The sequence below is a fragment of the Chlorocebus sabaeus genome, chromosome 20, assembly GCF_047675955.1.
Source record: "Chlorocebus sabaeus isolate Y175 chromosome 20, mChlSab1.0.hap1, whole genome shotgun sequence".
Classification (NCBI taxonomy): domain Eukaryota; kingdom Metazoa; phylum Chordata; class Mammalia; order Primates; family Cercopithecidae; genus Chlorocebus; species Chlorocebus sabaeus.
Window position 1 is genome coordinate 2,763,744 of NC_132923.1, and position 22,751 is coordinate 2,786,494.

At 41.0% G+C, this 22,751-nt stretch overlaps 1 protein-coding gene across 2 annotated transcripts in view; it reads left to right on the forward strand.

Annotated features, from left to right (window-relative positions):
- The window catches only part of SLAMF6 (SLAM family member 6), a 37,387-nt gene extending 16,914 nt beyond the window's left edge, over window positions 1–20,473 (forward strand). The window contains exons 2-8 of one of the 2 annotated variants that reach the window (XM_073008220.1): window positions 10,145–10,477; window positions 15,480–15,743; window positions 16,178–16,288; window positions 16,627–16,665; window positions 17,695–17,774; window positions 19,604–19,675; window positions 20,025–20,473. In XM_073008220.1, the coding sequence (XP_072864321.1) occupies window positions 10,145–10,477; window positions 15,480–15,743; window positions 16,178–16,288; window positions 16,627–16,665; window positions 17,695–17,774; window positions 19,604–19,675; window positions 20,025–20,072 (947 nt within the window). In that variant the 3' untranslated portion in view covers window positions 20,073–20,473. Of the gene's footprint in view, window positions 1–10,144; window positions 10,478–15,479; window positions 15,744–16,177; window positions 16,289–16,626; window positions 16,666–17,691; window positions 17,775–19,603; window positions 19,676–20,024 lie in introns of both variants that reach the window. The other variant, XM_007976487.3, reaches the window with a different exon arrangement.
- The last annotated feature ends 2,278 nt before the right edge of the window (window positions 20,474–22,751 follow it).

The following is a 22,751-nucleotide window of genomic DNA, read 5'->3' on the forward strand; positions in this document are numbered from 1 at the left end:
TTAAAGTAATGACTGATATGTAAGGACCTACTTCTTGCATTTTGCCATTTCTTTTCTATATGTCTTAAGTTTTTTCCCCTCAATCCCTCCACTATTCTATTCTTTTGTGTATAGTTCATATTTTTTAGTTTAGATTCCTTTCTCATTTCCTTTCCTGTATTTTTAGTTATTTTATTGTTATCCTCAGTATTACATTTAGCCTCTTCAACTTATAACAAGCTATTTTGAATTCACACCACCTAGCTTCAATAATATACAAACACTGTGCTCCTATGTTGTTTCATTCTGCTGCCTTTATGTTGTTGTAACAAACTACATCTTTGTACGTGTGTGCTTATTAACAGATTTATAATTATTGTTTTACTCATTTGTCTTTTAAATCATGTGGGAAAAAAGAGAAGTTGCAAAGCAAAAATGCAAAAATACTGGCTTTTGTATTAATCTATGCAGTCATATTTACCTTTGTTCATTGTTTCTTGGTAGGGATTTCAGTTACTTTCTAGTGTGATTTTATTTCAGCCTGAAAGATTCCCTTTAGTGTTTCTTATAGTACAAGTCTACTAGCAATAAACTCTATCTACTTTTGTTTATCTGCAAATATCTTAATTTCTCCTTCATTTTTGAAGGATAATTTTTTCAGATGTCGAACTCTTGGTTGATGGGTGGTTTTTTTCTTTCAACACCTTAAATATGTCATCCCACTGCCTCCTGGCAACAATGGATTCTTCTGAGAAATTGGCTGCTGATTTTATTGAGGATCACTTGTACATGACTAATTGCTTTCTTCTGATGCATTTGAGATTCTCTCCTTGTTTTTGTTTTTCTGGTTTGATTATAATATGTCTTGTTATGGATCTCTTTGTGATCATTCTTCTTGGAGTTCATTGACTTTCTTGGATGTATAAATTCATGTCTTCTATAAAGTTTGGGAAGTTTGGGGATTATTTTTTCCAGATATTATTTATGCCCTTTTCTCTCTCTCCTCTCCTCCTTGGACTCCTATTATGCGTACTTTTTGGTATGTTTGATGGTGCCCCACAAGTCTCTTGGGCACCGTACATTTTTCTTCACTCTTTTCTGATCCTCAAACTGGATAATTTCAATTGACCTAGCTTCAAATTAGCTATTTCTTACTTCTGCCTACATAAAGCTTCTATTGAAAGCCTCTAGTGAATTTTTTATTTCAATTATTGTATTTTTTCAGGTCCAGAATTTCTACTTAGCACCTTGTTTTTATTTCTATCTTTTAAAAATATTTACTTTTCTTTATATATCCTTTTCTTGATTTTCTTTAGTTCTTTGTCCATTGTTTCCTTTAGCTTTTTGAGTATATTTAAGATAGTTGAGGCCGGTCATGGTGGCTTATGCACATAATCTCTGTTTTGGGGCACTCCTTTAATGCCCCAAATAGTGGTAAATAGACAGGCTATTTACCACTATTTACCACTCTGCTTGAGCCTTGACTTTTTTCTTCTACCCAGCATAAATATCAGCCATAGATAAAAATCTTAGGGTCTTCTCAGAACTTTTCTAAGTATGCAGCCTGCCCTAGGCATGTATGTAGCTTTCCAAATTCCCTGGTATAAGCAGACATTTTTTAATGCCTGAATTCTTCTAATAATCTTTCTCCCCAGCTTTTCCTCCCAGGCATTCAGCGTATCTATTTTTTGCCTCCACTATAATGTTTTACCCCAGGTATTGATGGCCTTTCAGTGTTTATGAGAAATGTCCTCTGCATGGCTAATTTTCTACCTGAAAGAGGTAGTTGAAACAAAGACAAGTGCTTTTCCTCAGTTCTTTAGGGAGCATCCAGATAGTTCAACAAAAGACAAATCCAATTCTTTCAGAACCAGGTCTGCTCTATGCCGGCTGGAAACAGTGACCATGGTCTCCTACTGAAAATGTAGATGGCCATCTTCAAGACTGCTACCAAGATGGAGAAAAGAGATCGGGGAAAGGGTGATCAAACGTTCTGTAAAGCTCCCCAATCGTTTTTTAAATTGTATACTTGTAAGCTGTACAACATGACATTTTGATATATGCAGTGAAATGGTTACTCTTATAGTCTAATTTACATGTTAATAGTCATGTAAATTAACATAGTCATTATCTTGCACAGTTACTGTTTTCTTGCAAGTATGGTAAGAGTATCTAAAATCTACTCTTAGCAAGTGTTCAGTATACAATACAATCGTATAAGTATAGCCTTCATGTTGTATATTAGATTCCAAGACTTATTTACCTTATGTATCTGCAACTTTGTACCCTGTGACCTACATCTCCCCATTTCCTCCCTGTTCCCTCTCTCCACCTCTGATAAGCACTTCTTTATACTTTGTTTCTAGGTATTTGACTTTTTTTAACTCCTTTTTTTTTTCTTCTTCTTTTTTTTTTTTTTTTTTTTTTTTTTGGTGTGATCATGGCTCACTGCAACCTCTGCCTCCCAGGTTTAAATGATTTTCCCACCTCAGCTTCCTGAGCTGGGACTACAGGCATGTTCCACCATGCCTGGCTGATTTTTTTGTATTTTTAGTAGAGACAGGGTTTCACCATGTTGACCAGACTACAACTCCTAGCATTTTTAAGTTGCCTCTTTTTTTGCCTCATCATTTACTTGGTTGCTATAATCCTTTGACTAGTTTCTACAGTTCTGACAAAGTTGATTCTGACAATGTTTGCTCATTCTGTGTGTGTTTGCATGAGTGTTCATGTTTTTTTGTGGAAGGATGGACCCTTGCAGCTATTTATTGTGCCATTTTCACTAATGTCACTGACCTTCAGACTTTAGGCCAGCAATTTCAACAAAATAGTTACCATTCCCCTGAAATCCCTCTCCCTTTGATGCCACACCTGCCTATACTATGCCTGTTGCTATATTAGGTGATCCCCAGCACCTTCTTTCCCTGTTCCTGGGCTACATGTGCTATAATCATTGGAGAAAGTTATTAGTGTGGTACAAAAGTGATGGCGGGTTTTCCCATTGAAGGTAATGGCAAAACCCGCAATCACTTTCACACCACCCAATGCAAAACTGGACGGACTCTATGAATGCTGCCTGTCAACCAATCTTGGCCAATTCCTCCTCACTGCTTCCACACTCATTTATTGATCACTTGTCAGTTTCCTAACAAATTCCTCACAGCAGCTTTTACATGTCTCCTCCAGCTTCCTCTAGATTCGGTGAGATCTACTTCTCTTAGAACAACTTTGAGAACAACATAAGTGAAATATTCCAACTTCTTCCCCTTTAACCTCTAAATCTTTTGAGATCTTTAACCTCATTATTTTCAGTCTCAAAAGAAAAGGAGAACCACCTCTACCCAAGACTAACCTCTTCACGTATGCTCCTAAGCCCACCCTGGCTTCCTCCTCAGAAATGACACTGTTTTGAATACTCCCTTTCACCATATCTTAAGTTTTTTCTTTCTCTCCCAGCTGCTTCCCTTTGCTCCAAATTTGCTCAGGACTCTGCTACCCTAAAGAGTAATTTCCATTTGTCCTACGTTCTTCTCAACATCCTGACTATGTTTCTCCTCCCTTTCCTTTTAATTCTCTTGAGAAATCAGCCCTTACTCTCTTTCATACTGCACTTGCCTCCCGTGGAGCTAACACAGCTTGCTATATCCCTCTTTACTATATCGATGGGCCTAAGCTAGTCCCTCAGGTTAGAAACCCCAAAGTTTCTTGACTTTTCTCTCTTTTTCAGAATCTGCTTAGTTCTACCTCTCTCCTCTCTTTCCTAAGACACTGCTCTCTTTATACTTTCCTAATTTTCAAAAATACTTCATGTTTTTTAATATCTTCCAAACTAATCCTCCACTAATCAGGTAACCCTTAAAAACTTCTCTATTCTAATCTCAATCTACTTAACATTCACTGAGTTCCCTGGACCAGGTTATGGGGAAATACAATGCTGCCTAAGACATTATTTGAGTTCCCCAAAACACATCATACAGTAGATGAAACTTGTAAACAAATGTACCCCAAATGTCTGCTGTCTTGACATCCTCACCAGAGGATGGGCAAGACTTTAGCACCACCTTCATGTTGCAAGGGGTTCCCCAGTGACTTATGAGAGTCTCAAAGGAAAGCTTCCCATGAGTCCCCAAAGCAGCCTACCAGTTGCTAACATGAGGCATCTTTCCCATTCTTAAATTCCTTTTCTGCTTCTAGTCCTCTACACAGGATGCCAGCAGAGCCATTTAGATGCCCTGCCTATTCCAAGAACATCAATATTCATGCCAAGGGTGCTGGTCCCGGATGCTCCCAAATCATCAGTGTTGATTCCCAGCAGAGCAAAGAAAAGGACCTCCGTGTGCCCTCTGGGCCACACCACAACACCTTGGCCCTGAAGCAGCTCTGCTCCTGTCCAAAGTGTCACGTAGGGTCTTTTAAACATTTTCAGTAGCATCTGACCTTCACTGTCCCTAAGCATATTTTCTCAAATCTAGTTTTGCTTTGGTTTGGTTTTGGGTCTATGGGGAACTATTCCTACCATCTCATCCATCCTGTGCTCCTTCTCCCTTTCCTTCACCACAAACTACTTTCTCCCCTTCGCCCTGTACCAATGCCAAACCCGCATAAATATAAGCAGAGGCAAACAGATATTTTAGCTCATCCTTGAAGGATAAATAGGAGCTTACTAGGAGGAAAGAAGGGTGAAGAAGGGCATTTTAAGCAGAGGGAAAAGCAGTGAAAAACTAAAGAAAGCAAGGCATTCTTGGAAGAATTACAAATAATTAAGTAATGGAGAGCTCATAAGTTTTATTCAAGAGTTTGCTACAATGTCATCTCCTGTGAACTGTTCCCTGACAACTCCCAACTGTCCCCAGTTCATGATTCTATCAATTTGTGCTTCCGTGGAGCCCGTATCTCTAACAATTCAACATTTATTGAGCTAGAAAATGTGTGTTAAGTTCTAGGAATATAGAAATAATAATCAGAATCCCTGACCTCAAGATTATGGAAAAGAAAGGAAAATAATCATATAATTATAACAAAGAGAAAGAACTGCTTGCAATTGCATGTGTAAGTGCAATAGTGATACGAGGGCAATGCAGATGCAAAGCCCTACACTAGCTCAATGCCCAACCCACCACATCAGAACTAACTACTCATTTACCTGTCAGGCTCCTCTATCAGATGATGGACCCAGAGGACTGACAGTATTTATATTCCCAGTTTCCAGCCCAGGAACTGGTACGTAAAACAGACCTAATAAATATGGTCTGAATGCCATGGTTCCTGAGGTTTTACTAATTGAATTAGCATAGAAGTTAGCAAATAGAATGAATAACTTGTTACATAAACTAATTATTTCAATCTATAAAATCAATAGAACTTAGAGGAGTGTTCTAGGCAAGGGAAGAACAGCTCCTGGTGAGTCCTTGGGCCACTGAGTAAGCCCAGATCCCCTACCAAAAGGAGTTGAACTTTAACATTATAGACAGAAAACCTCCAAGAGATGGAATGGAGATATGTCCATTCACTCAATAAATATTCACAGGATGCTTACTATGTGCCAGGCAATGTTCAAGAATGTTCACAATAGTAAACAAAACAGACAAAAATCTTTGTCTCCATAGAGCTTACATTCTAGTGGAGAGGTGACAAAATAAACAAAAACAAATATGCAAATTATAAAGTATACTAGATGGTAAGTCCTAGATGGTAAATCCAAAGGCAGCTGGATGTGCAAGGGTGGATGGGGGCTGATGGTGTGAAAAGAGTGGTCACACTTCCTTAAACTCTCTGAGCAGGAATGTTTGCATTAATGATTTTATAGAGGCAAAAGAGTAAGCTGCATGGATACTTGGAGGAAGTACATTCCAGACAGAAAGGATTGCAAATGCAAAAGCCCTGGCCTGTTCAAGGAATAGCCAAAGGGGCTGGAGCAAAGTGAACAAGGGAGAGAATATAGGAATTAGGTCGAAGAGAGAGAGATGGCCAGATCATTTTGGTCCTTATAGACCATTGACATGATTTTGTTTTGTTGTGTTTTGTTACTGTTTTAACTTTTTATACTGAAATACAAAGAAAAAAACTATACAAATCTTAAATGTCAGCTCAATGAATTATCATAAAGTGAACAAATCTGTGTAGCCAAATACAGATCTAGAGATAGGACATCATCAGCATTCCAGGATCCTTCTTTTATACTCCCTCCTATTAACCACCTCTCCCTCCTCCTCAAAGGTAACCACTCTCTTGACTTCTGGCAGCATAGATTTGTCTGTTTATCAACTTTAAATAAATAGAATCATATCATTGTATTCTCTGGTATCTGGACATTTTGCTCAAAATTTTTCTTGTGGTATTTACCCATGTGATTCAGAGGAAAAAGGAGTCACGATGACAAATAACAGTGTATTAAAATGCTCATAGGAAAGATGTTGATGACAGCAATGATCATGTGCCTGGAACCCATATGACAATTCATGAAAGAGAGAGGAAGTGCAAGCTTACCCAGGAGCTGAGCACTAGGACGCCAAGAGACATTTCCTCCCCTATTCAGCTCCTCTCGTAAGAAGTAAGAAACCCTCAGAAATGACAACATTCCATGCTCATGGACTGGAAGAATCAACATCGTTAAAATGGCCAAAGCAATTTCTAGATTCAATGCTATTCCTATCAAACTACCAATGTCATTCTTCACAGAATTAGAAAAACTATTCTAAAATTCATATGGAACCAAAAAAAGAGCCCAAATAGTCAAAGCAATTCTAAGCAAAAACAACAAAGCCAGAGACATCACACTATCTGACTTTGAACCATACCATAAGACTATAGTAACCAAAACAGCATGGTACCAGTACACAAACAGACACATAGACAACTGGAAGAGAACAGAAAACTCAGAAATAAAGCCACACACTTACAACCATCTGATTTTTGACAAGGCCTACAAAAACAAGCAATGGGGAGAGGACTCCCTATTCAATAAATGGTGCTGGGATAACTGGCTAGCCATATGCAGAAGATTGACACTGGACCCTTACCTTTAACCATATACAAAAATTAACTCAAGATGGATCAAATATTTAAATGTAAAACCTCAAGCTATAAAAATCCTAGAAAAAAATAGGAAATATCCTTCTTGACATTGGCCTTGGCAAAGAATTTTTGGCTAAGTCCCCAAAAGCAATTGCAACAAAAACAAAAATTGACAAGTGGAACCTAAGTAAACTACAGAGCTTCTGCACAGCAAAAGAAACTATCATTATAGTAAACAGACATCTTACGGAATGAGAGAAAATATTTGCAAACTAGGTATCCAACAAAGGTTTAATATCCAGAATCTATAAGGAGCTTAAACCAATAAGCAAAAACCTCATTAAAAAATGGGCATAGGACATGAACAGACACTTCCTAAAAGAAGACATACAAGTAGTCAACAAACATGAAAAAATGCTCAGCATCAGTAATCATCAGAGAAATCCAAATCAAAACCACAATGAAATACCATCTCACACCAGTCAGAATGGCTATTAATAAAAGTCGAAAAGAAAATAGATGCTGGTTTGGTTTATGATATGGTTTGATTGTGTCCCCACCCAAATCTCATCTTGAACTGTAGAGTTCCCATAATTCCCACATGTCATGGGAGGGACCCGATAGGAGGTAATTGAATCATGGGGGTAGGTCTTTCCTGTGTTATTCTCATGATAGTGAATAAGTCTCATGAGATGTGGTGGTTTTGTAAAGGGGAGTTCCCCTGCACACATTCTCTTTGCCTGCCGCCATGTAAGATGTGACTTTGGCTGGGCACGGTGGCTTACATCTGTAATCCCAGCAACTTTGGGAGACTGAGACAGGTGGATCATAAGGTCAGGAGATCGAGACCACAGTGAAACCCCATCTCTACTAAAAATACAAAAAATTAGCTGGGCATGGTGGCGGGCACCTGTAGTCCCAGCTACTCGGGAGGCTGAGGCAGGAGAATGACATGAACCCAGGAGGCAGAGCTTGCAGTGAACTGAGATTGCACCACTGCATTCCAGCCTGGGTGACAGAGCAAGACTCCATCTCAAAAAAAAAAAAAAAAAAAAAAATATGACTTTGCGCCTCCTTCACCTTTCGCCATGATTGTGAGTGCCATGGCCTCCCCAGCCATGTGGAACTGTGAGTCAATTAAACATCTTTCCTTTATAAATTACTAGTCTTGGGTATGTCTTTATCAGCAGTGTGAAAATGGACTAATACACTTTTTTGACTTTTTAATAATAGCCATTCTGTCAGAATGACAGCTGGAAGAGAATAGAAAACTCAGAATACACTAATATACTTTTTTATATTTTTGTATAGCCATATACAGAAGATTGAAACTGGACCCTTACTATTCTGTCAGAATGGCTATTATTAAAAGTCAAAAAATTAAAAAAAATAGGTGCTAGGTCCCACGGTGAGGTTGCAGAGAAAAGCAAACGGTTATACAGTTAGCGGGAAATGTAAATTTTCACTGTGGAAAGCAGTTTGGAGATTTCTCAAAGAACTTAAAACAGAGCTACCATTCAACCCAGCAACCCCATTACTGGGTATATAGCCAAAGGAAAATAGATGATTATGCCAAAGGGAAATAGATGATTATACCAAAAAGACATATGCACCTGTATGTTCATCACTATGCTATTCATAAAAGCAAAGACAAGGATCAACCTAGGTTCCCATCAATGATGGATTGGATAAAGAAAATGTGGTACGTAGACACCATGAAATACTAACCAGCCATAAAAATGAGTAAAATCATGTCTTTTGCAGCAACATGGGTGGAGCTGGAGGCCATAATCCTAGAAAACTAACACAGGAACAGAAAACCAAATACGACATGCTCTCGCTTATAAGTGGGAACCAAACACTGAGCACACATGGACATAAATATGGGATTAATAGACACTGTGGACTACTAGAGGTGGAAGGAAGGGAATGGGTATGGGTTGAACAACTACGTATTAGTTAATATGCCCACTATCTGGGTGCGATATACCCGTGTAACAAACCTGCACATGTACCTTCATATCTAAAATAAAAGTTGAAATTTTTAAGAAAAAGAAGGAAGAGATCCTGAGAAGGTTAGGTAATGATGATGGTTATTTATTCATTGACCCTCTAGAACATTTCCACAGACTCTACTACGTGTCGGACATGGTGCTGAGTACTGACATGCAAGGATGATTAAGGCATGGCCAGTTAGACAAACAGGTGAACAAGATTACAAAATAGTGTGATAATTGCTAAGAATTTGGGAAAGGATGCTAAGGAAGCATCTTCTTTAAGAATCATTGTGACTATTTCACCTTTTTTGCTTAAACATTGATAGTTCTGAATAAGCTCACAAGAATGTGACCATCATGTGTTACTATGAAATTATATATATTATTTCTATGTGTATCAATTTTGTCTCCTCCTAATCTTTCTGAGAGAATAAAGAAAAATCTTCTGGTGTAATGAAAAGAATACAAAGTCACTGGAGTCAGAAGACCTGGGTTTGAATCCTGACTCTGCTATTCTTTAGCTGTGCAACCCTGGGACAATTAGTTAACCTTTCTGTGGCTCCGTTCCTTTATCTATAAATGGAAGTAATAATATCCATCCTGCCTGCCTCACAGATTGTTGTCAGCATCAATGAAATAATGTATAAGAAGAACTGACTATCCTATAAATCCCTGATATTAGTCCCTGTTACCAGCCTTCTAAATTGCACAAGCCTACTAAGATGGACACACAGTAGGCAATCAGTAAATATCAGGCTTTAATTATACTTTATTAGCAAAGACTTGCAGTTTTTGGAGTCTATAGTTTCCTGTCCCCCTCAACCTAATGTCAGAGGAATTCAGAGGCTGGGGTCACAAAGTATAGTTATGACCTAGGAGTGACCAGCCAGTGTAGAACCCAGCGTGGACTGAGCCAGTTTCATCTAGACTAGCTGCCTACTAACCAAGAGTAGCTGACATTTTGCTAGAGGTGAAGCTCTGGGACTGTGATAATTCGTTTAGAACCATCTCCTTATGCTTTCTTACTGTGTCATATCTCTGAGTTTTGGTATCAGAGAGCTCGAACAGACTGGCAGAGTTAGGTGAAAGGGTGCAGGACTTGGCAGGGAGGTTGTCAGGAACATTTGCAAAACCTTTTCCTTCTGTGTTTACAGGGAATCTAGTTTCACAAAGCAGCTCAACCCCACTGATGGTGAATGGGGTTCTGGGGGAGTCAGTAATTCTTCCCCTGGAGTTACCTGCTGGACAGATGATTGCGTCCATCACTTGGCTTTGCAATGGAACATCTCTTGCCTTCATAGAACCCTCTGAAACCGAAAGTCCAAAAATCCACGTGACTCATCCTAAACAGCGAAAGCGACTGAACTTCACCCAGTCCTACTCCCTGAAACTCAGCAACCTGGAGATGGAAGACACAGGCTCTTACGGTGCCCAGATAACCACAGAGACCTCTGTAAAGCTGTCCAGTTACACTCTGAGGATATTCAGTGAGTCAAAATATGGGGTTTAATTCCATATGGACTGAAAAATATACATGTATTTCAATCCTATGTGATTTCAAATGTGCACTATCACCTAATGGTAAAGAATATGGCATTTGGAGTCATTGAGTCAGTGTCAACACAATGACATTGCAAAGCCAGTTAATGACAGAGCTGAGGACAGAGCCTGTCTTGTGTCCCAGCTCAGAATTACTTCACTCCAGTAAAATGGTCTTCTTCAACCAGAAATGTAGCAGAAGTAATGGAAATCAAATATTTATGATAGTGTTGCCTTGTGCATTACATGTATTTGCCATGTAATTCTCACAAAGCCTCCATGAGGTAGGTACAGATCTTATACCCTTGAGGCACAGCCTCAGTCACAGTGATTTGCGTACAAGTCACAGAGATAGTAATGGCAGCACTTCTCACATAACTACCTGCCACAACACCTCCCTTTTCACAAAGGCTAGTCTGACCCAGTAGAGTGATCTGTGTATAGAACAGTGGTCTACCTAGAAAGTTCTCTGCAAAGATAGGCTGATAATGAGAAGCATCCTTTCTGTCAAGTTTATTTAATTTTTAACAGTATTTTCCCCCAATGGCTCATATTAATCACCAGTCAACAATCTGCCTTCCCAAGATTAAAAAGAATGAAAACGTTATCAACATAAAATTGTGGAAACTATAATGAGGTTGCTTATGAGTCAATATCAGAAAAATACCTCCCTAGCAACCAGTGATATTCAGAGATGCCATTAATGGCTTTAGAATAAAGACTTAGCAGGAGATTCAAGCATTAAATTGGCAATCAGACCAGAAAACATTAAAGACCACTGATATTCTATAATTCTTATCCACTTGAGGGCCTGTAGTGTCTAAAATTCACTCAGAGTTCTTTGGGTTAAGACATGGTACTCAAAAAAGCACTGTTAAAATAAAATGTCTCCACAGACAGATTACAAGTTAACTTTTAGTATCCCCTGAATATTTGGCAGGTTTATCATGTTAGATTAGTCAAAGGCATGTCCTTGAAGAATAGAACACCAAACAGGTAAACGTAATGGGAAAGAGGTGATGTCTGGAAAACTTCTACACAAGCGATTCTAACTAAAAGGGAAAAATCACCCTGGGGCAATGTATTACTTTCCTGAGGCTGCTGAAATAGAAATACCATAAAGTAGGTGGCGGAACAAATTCATATTCTCTCACAGTTCTGGAGGCCAGAAGTCCAAAATCACAGTGTGGGCAGGGCTGTGCTCCCTCTGGAGGCCGTAGAGGGCAATCTGCTCTTTGCCTGTCCCATCTTCTGGTTGCTGTCAACACTCCTTGGTTTTCTTTGGCTTGTGGCTGCATCACACCAATCTCTACCTCCATAGTCAGATTGCCTCCTTCTCTTCTTCTGTCTGTCTCAAACATCCCCTTGCTTTTCTCTTATGAGAACACTTGTCATTGGGTTTGGGCACTATCCAGATTATACTGGATAATCTCATATAACTTAATTCCATCTGCAAAGACCCTTTTGTCCAATAAGGTAATATTCAGATTCTGGGAATTAGGACACGGACAGATCTTTTGTGAGGTCATTATTCAACCCACTACAGGCAGATTCACCCTGGGTGACCAGTAATTATCAAGGCAGTGTAGGATACTGCAGAGAAGAGAGACTCATCCAATGGAAAGCCTGAAATGGTACCAGGCTCATCATGTTTGCTGAGATAATGTTCCTCTAACATTGTTGAGAAGACCAAGTATGACTTATCTTGCAACAACCACCCTCTTGAGGCTCAATACTGATCTCTTTCAGGGATTTTTAGGGTGCCATCTCCTTCAAAGGCACATACACAAAGAACTGTGTGAGCTATACCAGGTATTTTTATGATAGTGCAAAGGAATTTCTTTTTTTTCTTTTTTTTTTTTTTTTTTTGAGACGGAGTCTCGCTCTGTCGCCCAGGCTGGAGTGCAGTGGCCGGATCTCAGCTCACTACAAGCTCCGCCTCCCAGGTTTACGCCATTCTCCTGCCTCAGCCTCCCGAGTAGCAGGGACTACAGGCGCCCCCACCACGCCCGGCTAATTTTTTGTATTTTTTTAGTAGAGACAGGGTTTAACCGTGTTAGCCAGGATGGTCTCAATCTCCTGACCTCGTGATTCACCCGTCTCAGCCTCCCAAAGTGCTTGGATTACAGGCTTGAGCCACCGCGCCCTGCCAGGAATTTCAAGGTATAAGTTATATAGATTTGATTTTTAGCATTGCTCAATCTCTTGATATGTGCCAGGATATGAATGGCAAAGATTTGATTTTATGGGCCAATATCAATTAATTAGGACTGACTGCTAACATGGTTTGGCTCTGTGTCCCCACCGAAATCTCATCTCGAATTGTAAACCCTACATGTCAAGGGAGGGACCTGATGGCTGCTAATTTGATCATGTGGGAGGTTTCCCCCGTGCTGTTCTCATGATAGTGAGCTCTCATGAAAGCTGATGGTTTTAAGTGTGGCACTTCCTGGCCCTTTCTCTCTCTCTCTCCTGCTGCCACGCAAGACACGACTTGCTTCCCCTTGCCCTTCCGTCATGATTGTAAGTTTTGCTGAGGTCTCCCCATCCATGTAGAACTGTGAGTCAATTAAACCCCTTTTGTTTATAAAGTACCCAGTCTCAGGTAGTATCTTTATAGTAGTGTGAAAACAAACTAATACAACTGCCTAGAGTTTAAAGTTAAGAAAATGTTGAAGCCATGATAAGTTTATTAATTGAGTCAACAATATTTGTTAGACATGGATAATGTCCAAGGCACTGTTGTAGCACCTGGAATACATCAGTGAGCAAAACAGACAAAGATCACTGTCCTCATGGAGCTGACGTTCTGGAAGGGAAGTAGAGGCAGGTAATAAACAATTCACATAACATATAAACAAGTGATATAGCATGTAAGAAAGCCCTGATTGGTATGAACAAAGGAGAGATTAAAACAGCATAAGAAGCATCAAGAGTGCCAGGGAGCAGGGGACAATTTTAAAAGGAGTGATCAGAACAAGCTTCATTGAAAAGATGACATTTGAGCCAAGACCTATTGGAAGTGAGGAAGTGTGCCATGCAGACAACCGGAAACCACGCCATCTGGCATAGATAGCAAGATCCCCTGTGCCTAGCCTACTCAAGAAACACCAAGGAGGCCAAACATCTAGGAGCAGACGAAGGGGGAGGTAATAGAAAATGAGGCCAGAAAGGAAACAGGGGCCACATCGCATAAGGACTGAGAGCCATCACAAAGACTTTGGCTTGTACTCTCAGTGACACTGAGGGCCATCAGAAGGTTTTGCAAACAAGTAATATGATTTGACTTACTTGTCTAAAGGATTTCTTTGGCTGCTCTGTTGAGAATAGAGTTCAAAGGAGAGGGGTAGAAGCCAAGGGCCCAATTAGGAGACCATTGCAATAGTCCATACAAGAGTTGATGCTAGCTTGGATCAGGGTGGTAGCAGTGGAGATGGTGAGCAGTGGTTGCATTTTGGACATATTTTGAAGATAAAGCCACCAGGATTTCCTGATGTGGGAGTATGAGATGAAGATATGAGTCAGCAATAACTCCAGGGGTTTTGGCCTCAGTGATAGGAAGGATGCAGTTGTCAACAAGTCAGGTGGGGAAAACTGTAGGTTGAGAAGGTTTGGGAGAGAAAAACAGGAGTCCTTTAGACTAAACCAAGTTTGAGATATACTTACACACTTATATACATGTGGAAATGTCCTTACATATTCATTAAGTGGAAAAAGGTAGCAAGATGGATTTTTTTTTTAGTTCAGCCATCAACATTGGATGAGGAAGATGTGACTTTCATGACAAATATTTGCTATCCCTGTATCAGGCACTGTCTCATTTATTCCTCAAAATTAACTGAGAAGTTAGTATTATTACCTAGTCTTACAGATAAGGAAACTGAGGCTTGGATATAGCAGTAATTTGTCCATGGTCATGTAGCCAGTAAATTACAAAGCCAAGATCTTAATTCAGGTCTTCCTGACTCCAAATCCAACACTTTTCCCATACATGAAAACTCTGTTCTGGTAAGATTTCAGTACAGATACTCCACAACTCCTACTCAACTAAGCTTAAAGCACTACTCGGTCTCTTCTAATCAGAGAATTGGAGTCATTCTCTTCCTGGTTGGGTCATCTTTATTTCAAACCTCAGGCCAAGGCTAAGTCAGTAGCCTTTTCTGTTTTGCTCCCATGTTCCCATTGGTTCACAGTTACATCTTACTAGGCAGTATTTCCTGGTCTTTGCTCTCAGAAATATCTGCATCACATGTCATCTCACATGCCTAGATATGCTGCACTTCTTTGCTCCCCAGAATTGCCTGCTTGCTTTCTCATCTTCTTCACTTCTTCCTTCCCCAGTTCTTTGGTTCTCAGCATTTTCCTTTCTGTCTTGCTGACCTTCTACATCTGAGTCTCTTTCTCACTATTGGAGCCAGCTTTAGATACAGTGACAACCAGGATCCCCATAGATTCAAATTCCCCAAGGAAGTGATGCTTCCATCTTCCACCCCAGTTAGGTAATTCTGATAGCAGAGGAAACAGGACTCTTGCACCTGGTCTTTTGGCTTCTGACCTCACTGAGGTGCCCTCAGAATTCTCGGCTTGGTCTCCAAATTGTCTTTACACAGGGGCAGAGTGCAAGTACTAGAAGGGACCCCAGGGATAAACTGAGCCCAGAAATATAAAATGACCACCCCAAAACTATCCAACTAGTTGATGGAAACCTGTCTCTCCCTTCCCACTTCTTCTGCTGGCTATCCTGTCCCATACTGATGTCCTGCATCATTTGGTCATCCCAGACCTTGCTACCATCAATTGGGCAATAAAAGCAGAGTCCTTTACAGAATCTACAGACCATAATATATACAGCAAAGGTGAAATACAAAACATTGAGGTGAAGGATATTTTTCACAGGGGGCTGAGCCAAGACATTTGTCCTTAATCTGGATCTTATTTTTCTGCAAACAGGACAACTGAGGAACATACAAGTTAACAATTACAGTCAGCTCTTTCAGAATAGGACCTGTGAGATCCATCTGACTTGCTCTGTGGAGGATGCAGATGACAATGTCTCATTCAGATGGGAGGCCTTGGGAAGCACACTTTCAAGTGAGCCAAACATCACTACCTCCTGGGACCCCAGGATTTCCGGTGAACAGGACTACACCTGCATAGCAGAGAATGCTGTCAGCAATTTATCCTTCTCTGTCTCTGCCCAGAAGCTTTGCGGAGGTAACAGCTTGCCTCAGGTCTGAGAGCCTTGAGCAGCTGCGGGGTGTAATGCGTCCTCACATCCTACATAATTTCCAAAACTGTGGCCCAGTGGGAGGCAGAAAATGCTGCTGGGAGGGGACAGATGCCCTCTGGAGCTCTGCATCTCTCAGTACTCCCAGAGGACTCTCCTTCCTTCCTCTCCATTCCCCAATCCCTCCTCCAACCCACTCAGAACCCAAAAGCAAAGGCCTGGGAAGGTACGATTGCTTTCTCCCTACAACTCCACTGGGCCCCACCCTCCCCTGCCTGCCACATAGGACTCTCACCCCAAAGCCTCTGGGTATAAATAAACCTACCTAGCCCCCAAATATGGCCTAGAAGAGGCTCCATGAAGGCTCCAAGAACACATCACTTGATGTGTCTCAAATGTCATTTCTTTTTTCTCTTTTCAGATGTTAAAATTCAATATACAGATACCAAAATGATTCTGTTTGTGGTTTTTGGGATATGCATAGTCACCGGTTTCATCATAATGCTGTTACTTGTTTTGAGGAAAAGAAGAGGCAGGTTTCCTTTCTTCCTACTTGTCTCCTCTCCAGGGTTCCAGGGATTGAGAGTTTGGGGCCTCTGATTCCCAAGGATCTCTTGTGGAGGACAGGTGGAGGGAGGGAGGCTGCAAACCCCGGCTTAGCTAGTCCACTGAGATGATCTGGGGGTGTGATCTTGCACCTGCTAATATCCTCAGAGAAATATCCTACAGGGAAAAGTAGGACCCTGTCTCAGGGCTGCTTGCCCTTCCTTTTGGGTCCCCTCCCACCACATCCCAACACTCATAGGGTTGGGGGTGAAATGCCTCTCCCACTGCTGTCACACATTTCAATTTTCTGGTTTTATTTTTCAGATTCTCTACCTTTGTCTACTCAGCGAACACAGGGCCCTGGTGAGCATTCAGACTCTTAACTCTCCATCATAAAGCAGATGGGAAGAGCCAAATGGAAGAGAAAGGGGGATGACAGAGGGCTGGATAATGACAGAGGAGGGAGTCAGAATGTCATTACTCAGACCACATGGTGTGAGAGGAGATGACCTGTAATCATGGGTCTACATGGTTCACAGGCACAGGCATGTGAACCAGTCACTCACACAGTTTCTCTTGGTGATATCAGGTTCATTCACCACCCTGCTGATGGAGACACTAAGTCCCAGTGAAAGCGATCATTCCTCGTCACCCAGCAAGTCCAGGGCACAGGCAGGATTAAAGCATCCAAGACACAAAACCAAACTATCTGACTGCATCATTACTATTGAGCCAGGGTTTTGGCAATAGGTAGACACAGTGGAAAGAGAAAACATGATATAGAAACACAAACACAGGCTCTGGACTCAAGATTGGCTTTGGGTCTCATTTCATGCGTGAGTGATGCATGACATCGCTTGTAGAGGAAAAGGCATAAGGTCTGAAGTCGGAAGACATGAATTTGAGTTCCAGTTTCATCACTGCCTGTATGGCTTTGCACAAGTCAGTTAAGCTTTCTGAGCCTCCAGTTCCTCATCTCCAAAATAATCAAATCCACTATAGGGACCTCTGAAAAGCTTAATAATATCCTGTCTGTGAAATAACTGGCTCCTTATGTTTGCCAACAAGGTGTCTTTAGCCCTTCCATAGGCAGTGCTATTTGGTCCCAGGAGCTTCCTGACCCACATGTGAAGCCTGAGGGAGACTCTGAAGCTTTAGGGGACCTCAACACCACCTCCTACCCCAAGAGATGTGCTCAGAAATAGACCACATGACTGAGAAGGTTCACCCAGAACTCCAAAGACTGTCAAGAATGAGTGGTCCCTCAGGAAAGCAGATGCTTCAAACACCTGCCTATCTGGGGACACAGTGTGCACTGGGGAGGGTGAGGTCCTGGGAGAGCAGTCCCAGAGTCCTTCTGCCATTGACTGTGCCTTCCTATGTTAACAGCAGAGTCTGCGGGGAACATAGAGTATATTTCAGTCTCTCCAGTGAACAACACTGTGTATGCTTCAGTCACTCATTCAAACAGGGTGAGTCCTTTCAGCTTTATACGCCATTGTGTTGTCAGTTTTACAGCCATTGTTCACAAACTTGTCACCACAACCATCTGACTGATCAAATGACCATTGAGGGGAGGAGAAGACAGCCACAGCAACAGGGGCAGCAAAGTTCTGTGCTAGACCACTCTGGTGTCTGCCGTTCTCACCCTTAAGGACATGTTTATTCATACCCTGCTTTACACCGTTCTCCAACTGCTTGATACGTCAGTAAGTCTTGTCCCTTCAGCTTCATTACAAGCTGACTGAAAGTACAAATTATGTCTTCCTCTCTCTTGCCCTGTATCCTAGCCTAATGATCAGTAAATACTTGCTGAATGGGTCAGAGTTCCACTAAGTTTGAAAGTTTCCTATGGACATAGTTCCATAGCAGGGGTCTGACTTCTCACTGTGGATGTAGGGGTCTTAGGGGAGCTCAGAAATAGTCTCTCAAGAGGGGAAAGGGGCACAGTAGAGGCCACTAAACCATGAGCAATGTTTCACTCCTCCCCTCTCATCTACAACATAACAGGATGGCCTTGGTCAAGCATCAGCAACTCATCTGTCATGCATCCGCAGCTCCCCACCACCCCTAAATAAAGGACCTGCAGGTGGCACGTCTCTAAATAATACTATACATTTTGAGAGGCCAGTTTTCATATCTTCTGAAAAATAAGCCAGGAAAGCTTAGTATTTTCCAAATGATGTAAGCAATGATCTATCTAGAAATCTTGGATTCCCTTCACCTATATTTGCAAAGTATGCTCCTTGATGACAGGGAGCAAGAAGGAGTACTCTCACTTGCTCAGACATTTCTATTGCCTTTGCAAATTCCTCTTGAAGACAAGTTAACTCACACTCTGACAAATCAAAACACTAATTTCCCACAAATGTGTTAGCTTTCTGTTTAGCAAAAAGAAAAAAAAAAATGTGCTTTGGAGAGTGCAGTGGCACAATCACAGTTCACTGCATCCTTAACCTCCTCAGGCTCAGGTGCTCCTTTTTCCTCGGCCTCCTAAGTAGCTGAGACTACAGGTGCGCACCATCACATCAGGACAAATTTTCTACTTTTTGTAGAGACAGGGTTTCGCCACGTTGCCCAGGCTAGTCTCAAACTTCTGCACTCAAGTAATCTGCCTGCCTCATCCTCCCGAAGTGTTGGGATTACAGGCATGAACCATTGTGCCCAGTCGAGGTCTTGATAATTCTCTAACTACTTCTTTAATTTAAAGTGTCAAAATCTTTGAGTAGGTTCTTTGAGGGGCGTAGGGACTTCTGCTATTATTTCTGTAACGTGCATTCCACACAGAGCCATTCTTAAGGCCAAGTGTTCCTATTCTACCCATTCCCCATGCTTGAGGAGACCCCAATGACAGGATTACCAGGCAGTTAGAATTATAGCAAAAGATGGAGCAGGCAAAATGGGCAGTTTCAGTCATAGCTAGTAAAAATTTGAGACAAAAAGTATAATATAACTATCTGGTATATAAGTTCTTTCTCAAAAAATGGAGGAAGGAAAGTAGAGTTGGATAAAGGACAAGAATACTTCTTTCCCTTCATACAGCAAGGCTGTCTTTCTCTGGCTCTTGAGCCCACTGGTTTGCTGCCGTGTTGCTCTTCTGTCTGGGGCTCAGGAAATGCCACTAAACCCTCACGAGTTTGTTAGCTAGTGGTGCTTGGTCTTCCACTAAACATTCCCCGGCCTTCCTCTGGAAGAACTTTGACATATTCTCTTTTTTGTCACACAGTCTTTCCTAAGAATATATCTATGCATTAATCTCTTTGTCTCTGTATAAGTCAAACTGGTATGATTCTTTTTACAGGAAACGGAAATCTCGACACCTATAGAAAATGCTACTGTCACAATTTACTCCACAGTTAATCATTCCAAAGAGGTAAACCCATGATTGCTCCACGTCTTTATATTCTTGCCTCTCTCCACAGACCTATGATTTTGCAAATAAAGTAAAAATAAAAGGGTCATCTTACAGATGCACAAACACCAGCAGCATACGGAAAGTCTTGGGACATCACCAAAACATATCCAATGAGTTATTTTGTGTTAGGGTCACCATGCATAACTGAGTTTTCAAATTACATGTTTTTTAATTTAATCCTGCCCTGTGCTGTCAATATCTCTACTATCTGCCTGTCAGTAGTCTCCAATCCTCCTCTATAGTTATGAGGGGTGGGCTGAGGTTCCAGTTCCAATTAACCTACTTCATCTTCTTCTTTTTCCCACAGAGTAAACCCACTTTTTCCAGGGCAACTGCCCTTGACAACGTCGTGTAAGTTGCTGAAAGGCCTCTAAGGAATTCAGGAATGACACATCTTCTGATCCCATGAGAGAGAACGAAGAGCAGGAAGCTTGGTTCCTATTGTTCCTGGCAAAGGAATCTGAATATCTTGGATAGAATTATCACCTCCTATCCTTCAGATTTAAAACTGCTTACCTGGGTCAAACACCTAAGGATAACATCATTTCCAGCATGTAATTCAAATAATATTTTCCAATCCACTTCAGGCCAAAACATGCTGAAGATAACACACCAGCACATTGACTCTCTCTTTGATAACTAAGCAAATGGAATTGTGGTTGACAGAGAGTTTATAATCCAGAAGACAACCACTTCTCTCCCTTTAGAAAGCAGTAGGATTGACTTGTTGAGAAATAATACAATGTGTTGGTTACATCTGTAGTCTCTGGAGTTGGATGGGCCCTGCTCATATCCTGATACAAGTTGAGCATCCCTTGTCTGAAATGCTTGGGACTAGAAATGTTCCAGATTTCAAATTTTTTTCAAATTTTGGAATATTTGCATTATATTTACTGGTTGAGTATCCCAGATCCAAAAATCCGAAATTCAAAATGCTCCAATGAGTATTTCCCTTGAGTTTCATTCATGTCAATGCAGTGCTCAAAATCTCAGATTTTGGAGCATTTTGGATATTGGATTTTTGGATTTGGGATGCTCAACTTGTACAATGTTTATTAGACACATCTCCTGGGACATAGTGCCTAACCTCTTGGAGCCTTAGTCTCCCAGACTGAAAAAGGAAGAGGATGGTATCACATCAGTTCCATTGTTTGAGCCTAGAATCTAAGTCATCCCTGGACTCCAGCGTCTTTGTCACCACGCGCTTTGGACTCTACCTCAGAAATATTTCTTGGACCTTCCACTGCTCCCCCAACTCCTTGACCACCATCCTGTATCCCACCATCACCACCTCTAACCTGAATCCTACCTTAACCTCAAAACAGTTCTCCCCACTTTTGTTCTTGTCCCTCTCTAACCCCCTCTCCACAAGACTGCCAGAGTAATGTTTTTAATATAAATTGGATCCTTCAGTTGCCTGCTTAAAACCCTGAAGGCTTCCCAATGCACTCGAAAGAAATACATTTTCCATGGCCCCGGATGGTCTGACCCACCTCCAGCCTCAGCTAGCTTTACCCTTCTGACACTCTCTATGTAACCTCCCTGATCTTCTTTTAGTTTCTCTATTAAAGGAAAAGTTCTTTATGTTAATTATTTACATCTTCCTGCAGGCCTTTCCTCTGCCTGCTGGGGTCCTCCTATTCTTTATGCCTTAATTTAAATATGTCACCTCCTAAGAGAAACCTTCCCAGACCACTCTACCTAAAATGAATCTTCTAGGCCGGGTGTGGTGGCTCACGCCTGTAATCCCAGTACTTTAGAAGGCCAAGGTGGAGAGATCACTTGAGGTCAGGAGTTCAAGACCAGCCTGGCCAACTTGGTGAAACCCTGTCTTTACTAAAAAATACAAAAAAGTTAGCCAGGTGTGATGGTGCACCCCTAAAATCCCAGCTACTTGAAAGACTGAGGCAGGAGAATCACTTGAACCCGGGAGGTGGAGGTTCCAGTGAGCCAAAATCATGCCAATGTACTCCACTCTGGGTGACAGAGTGAGACTCTGTCTCAAAACATATAAATAAAACTAAACAAAATAAAGTAAAATAAAATAGATCTTATTATTCTGTTACACGTTCTATGTCATTTATCGCATCATTAAACAGTTATTTTTACTTTGTTAACATCTATTTCTCCCACTATACCCTAAGCTCTTCAGGAACAGAGACTGTTTTGTTTATCACTGTAACCCTAGCACCTAACACAGTATCCAGTATAGGGCAAGTGTTCAAAAAACATTTTTAGTAAATAAATGAATATGTAATGGGGTTTTGTGAAAATGAAATAAGACAATACACCTGGAATCCCTAGCATAGCTCTCAGCCACATAAAGGAGTTCAATAAATGGCAGTCAGCATTGTTGGTATCATTACTGATATAATTAGTACAAATTAATAATAGTACAAATTAATTATTATTACTGAATTACACAGAATCATCTCACAAACCTTCAGCGCAACAAGACATGTGACAAAGACCAGCTGTCAATACCACAAGATTCAAAGGGAAGGGGTTGGAGAGTTGGAGTGGGGAAGAACTGAAATAATGGCTGAAAAGAATAGAAAAGAAAAACAAAGTTCATCAAAGTTAATTAATCTCAAATGTTAGCCATCAATTAACATCATTAGTCAGTGGAGTAGGACAAGATAGGGAAGTTTAATCAAGAAAAAGGAAGAGTTTCCAAGGAATAGGTTCATGGAGACTTCAAAGAAAAGAGAAAAAAGAGGGTTACTGCCATGTTCGTGCAAGATGACCTGAAGCTCAGGGGAAATCTCACTGGGCAGGTGAGTGCTTTCCTTTCAAGCAAAGCCCCCCCCAAAAAAAATAGTATTTTTTTTTTTTTTTTTTTTTTTTTTTTGTGGAAACTTTGAAGACTTCCAAGCTTCTTCAGAGGAGGAAAAGGAACAATCTGTAAAGTCAGTGCAGGTAGTAAAATATTTGCAACATCTAGGGTGCCTAAAATCAGCAAGAAAATTAGGGGATATGTCATGGAAAGCACTACTAATTCACCTAGAGCAGGAAATCTACCAGAATCTACCCT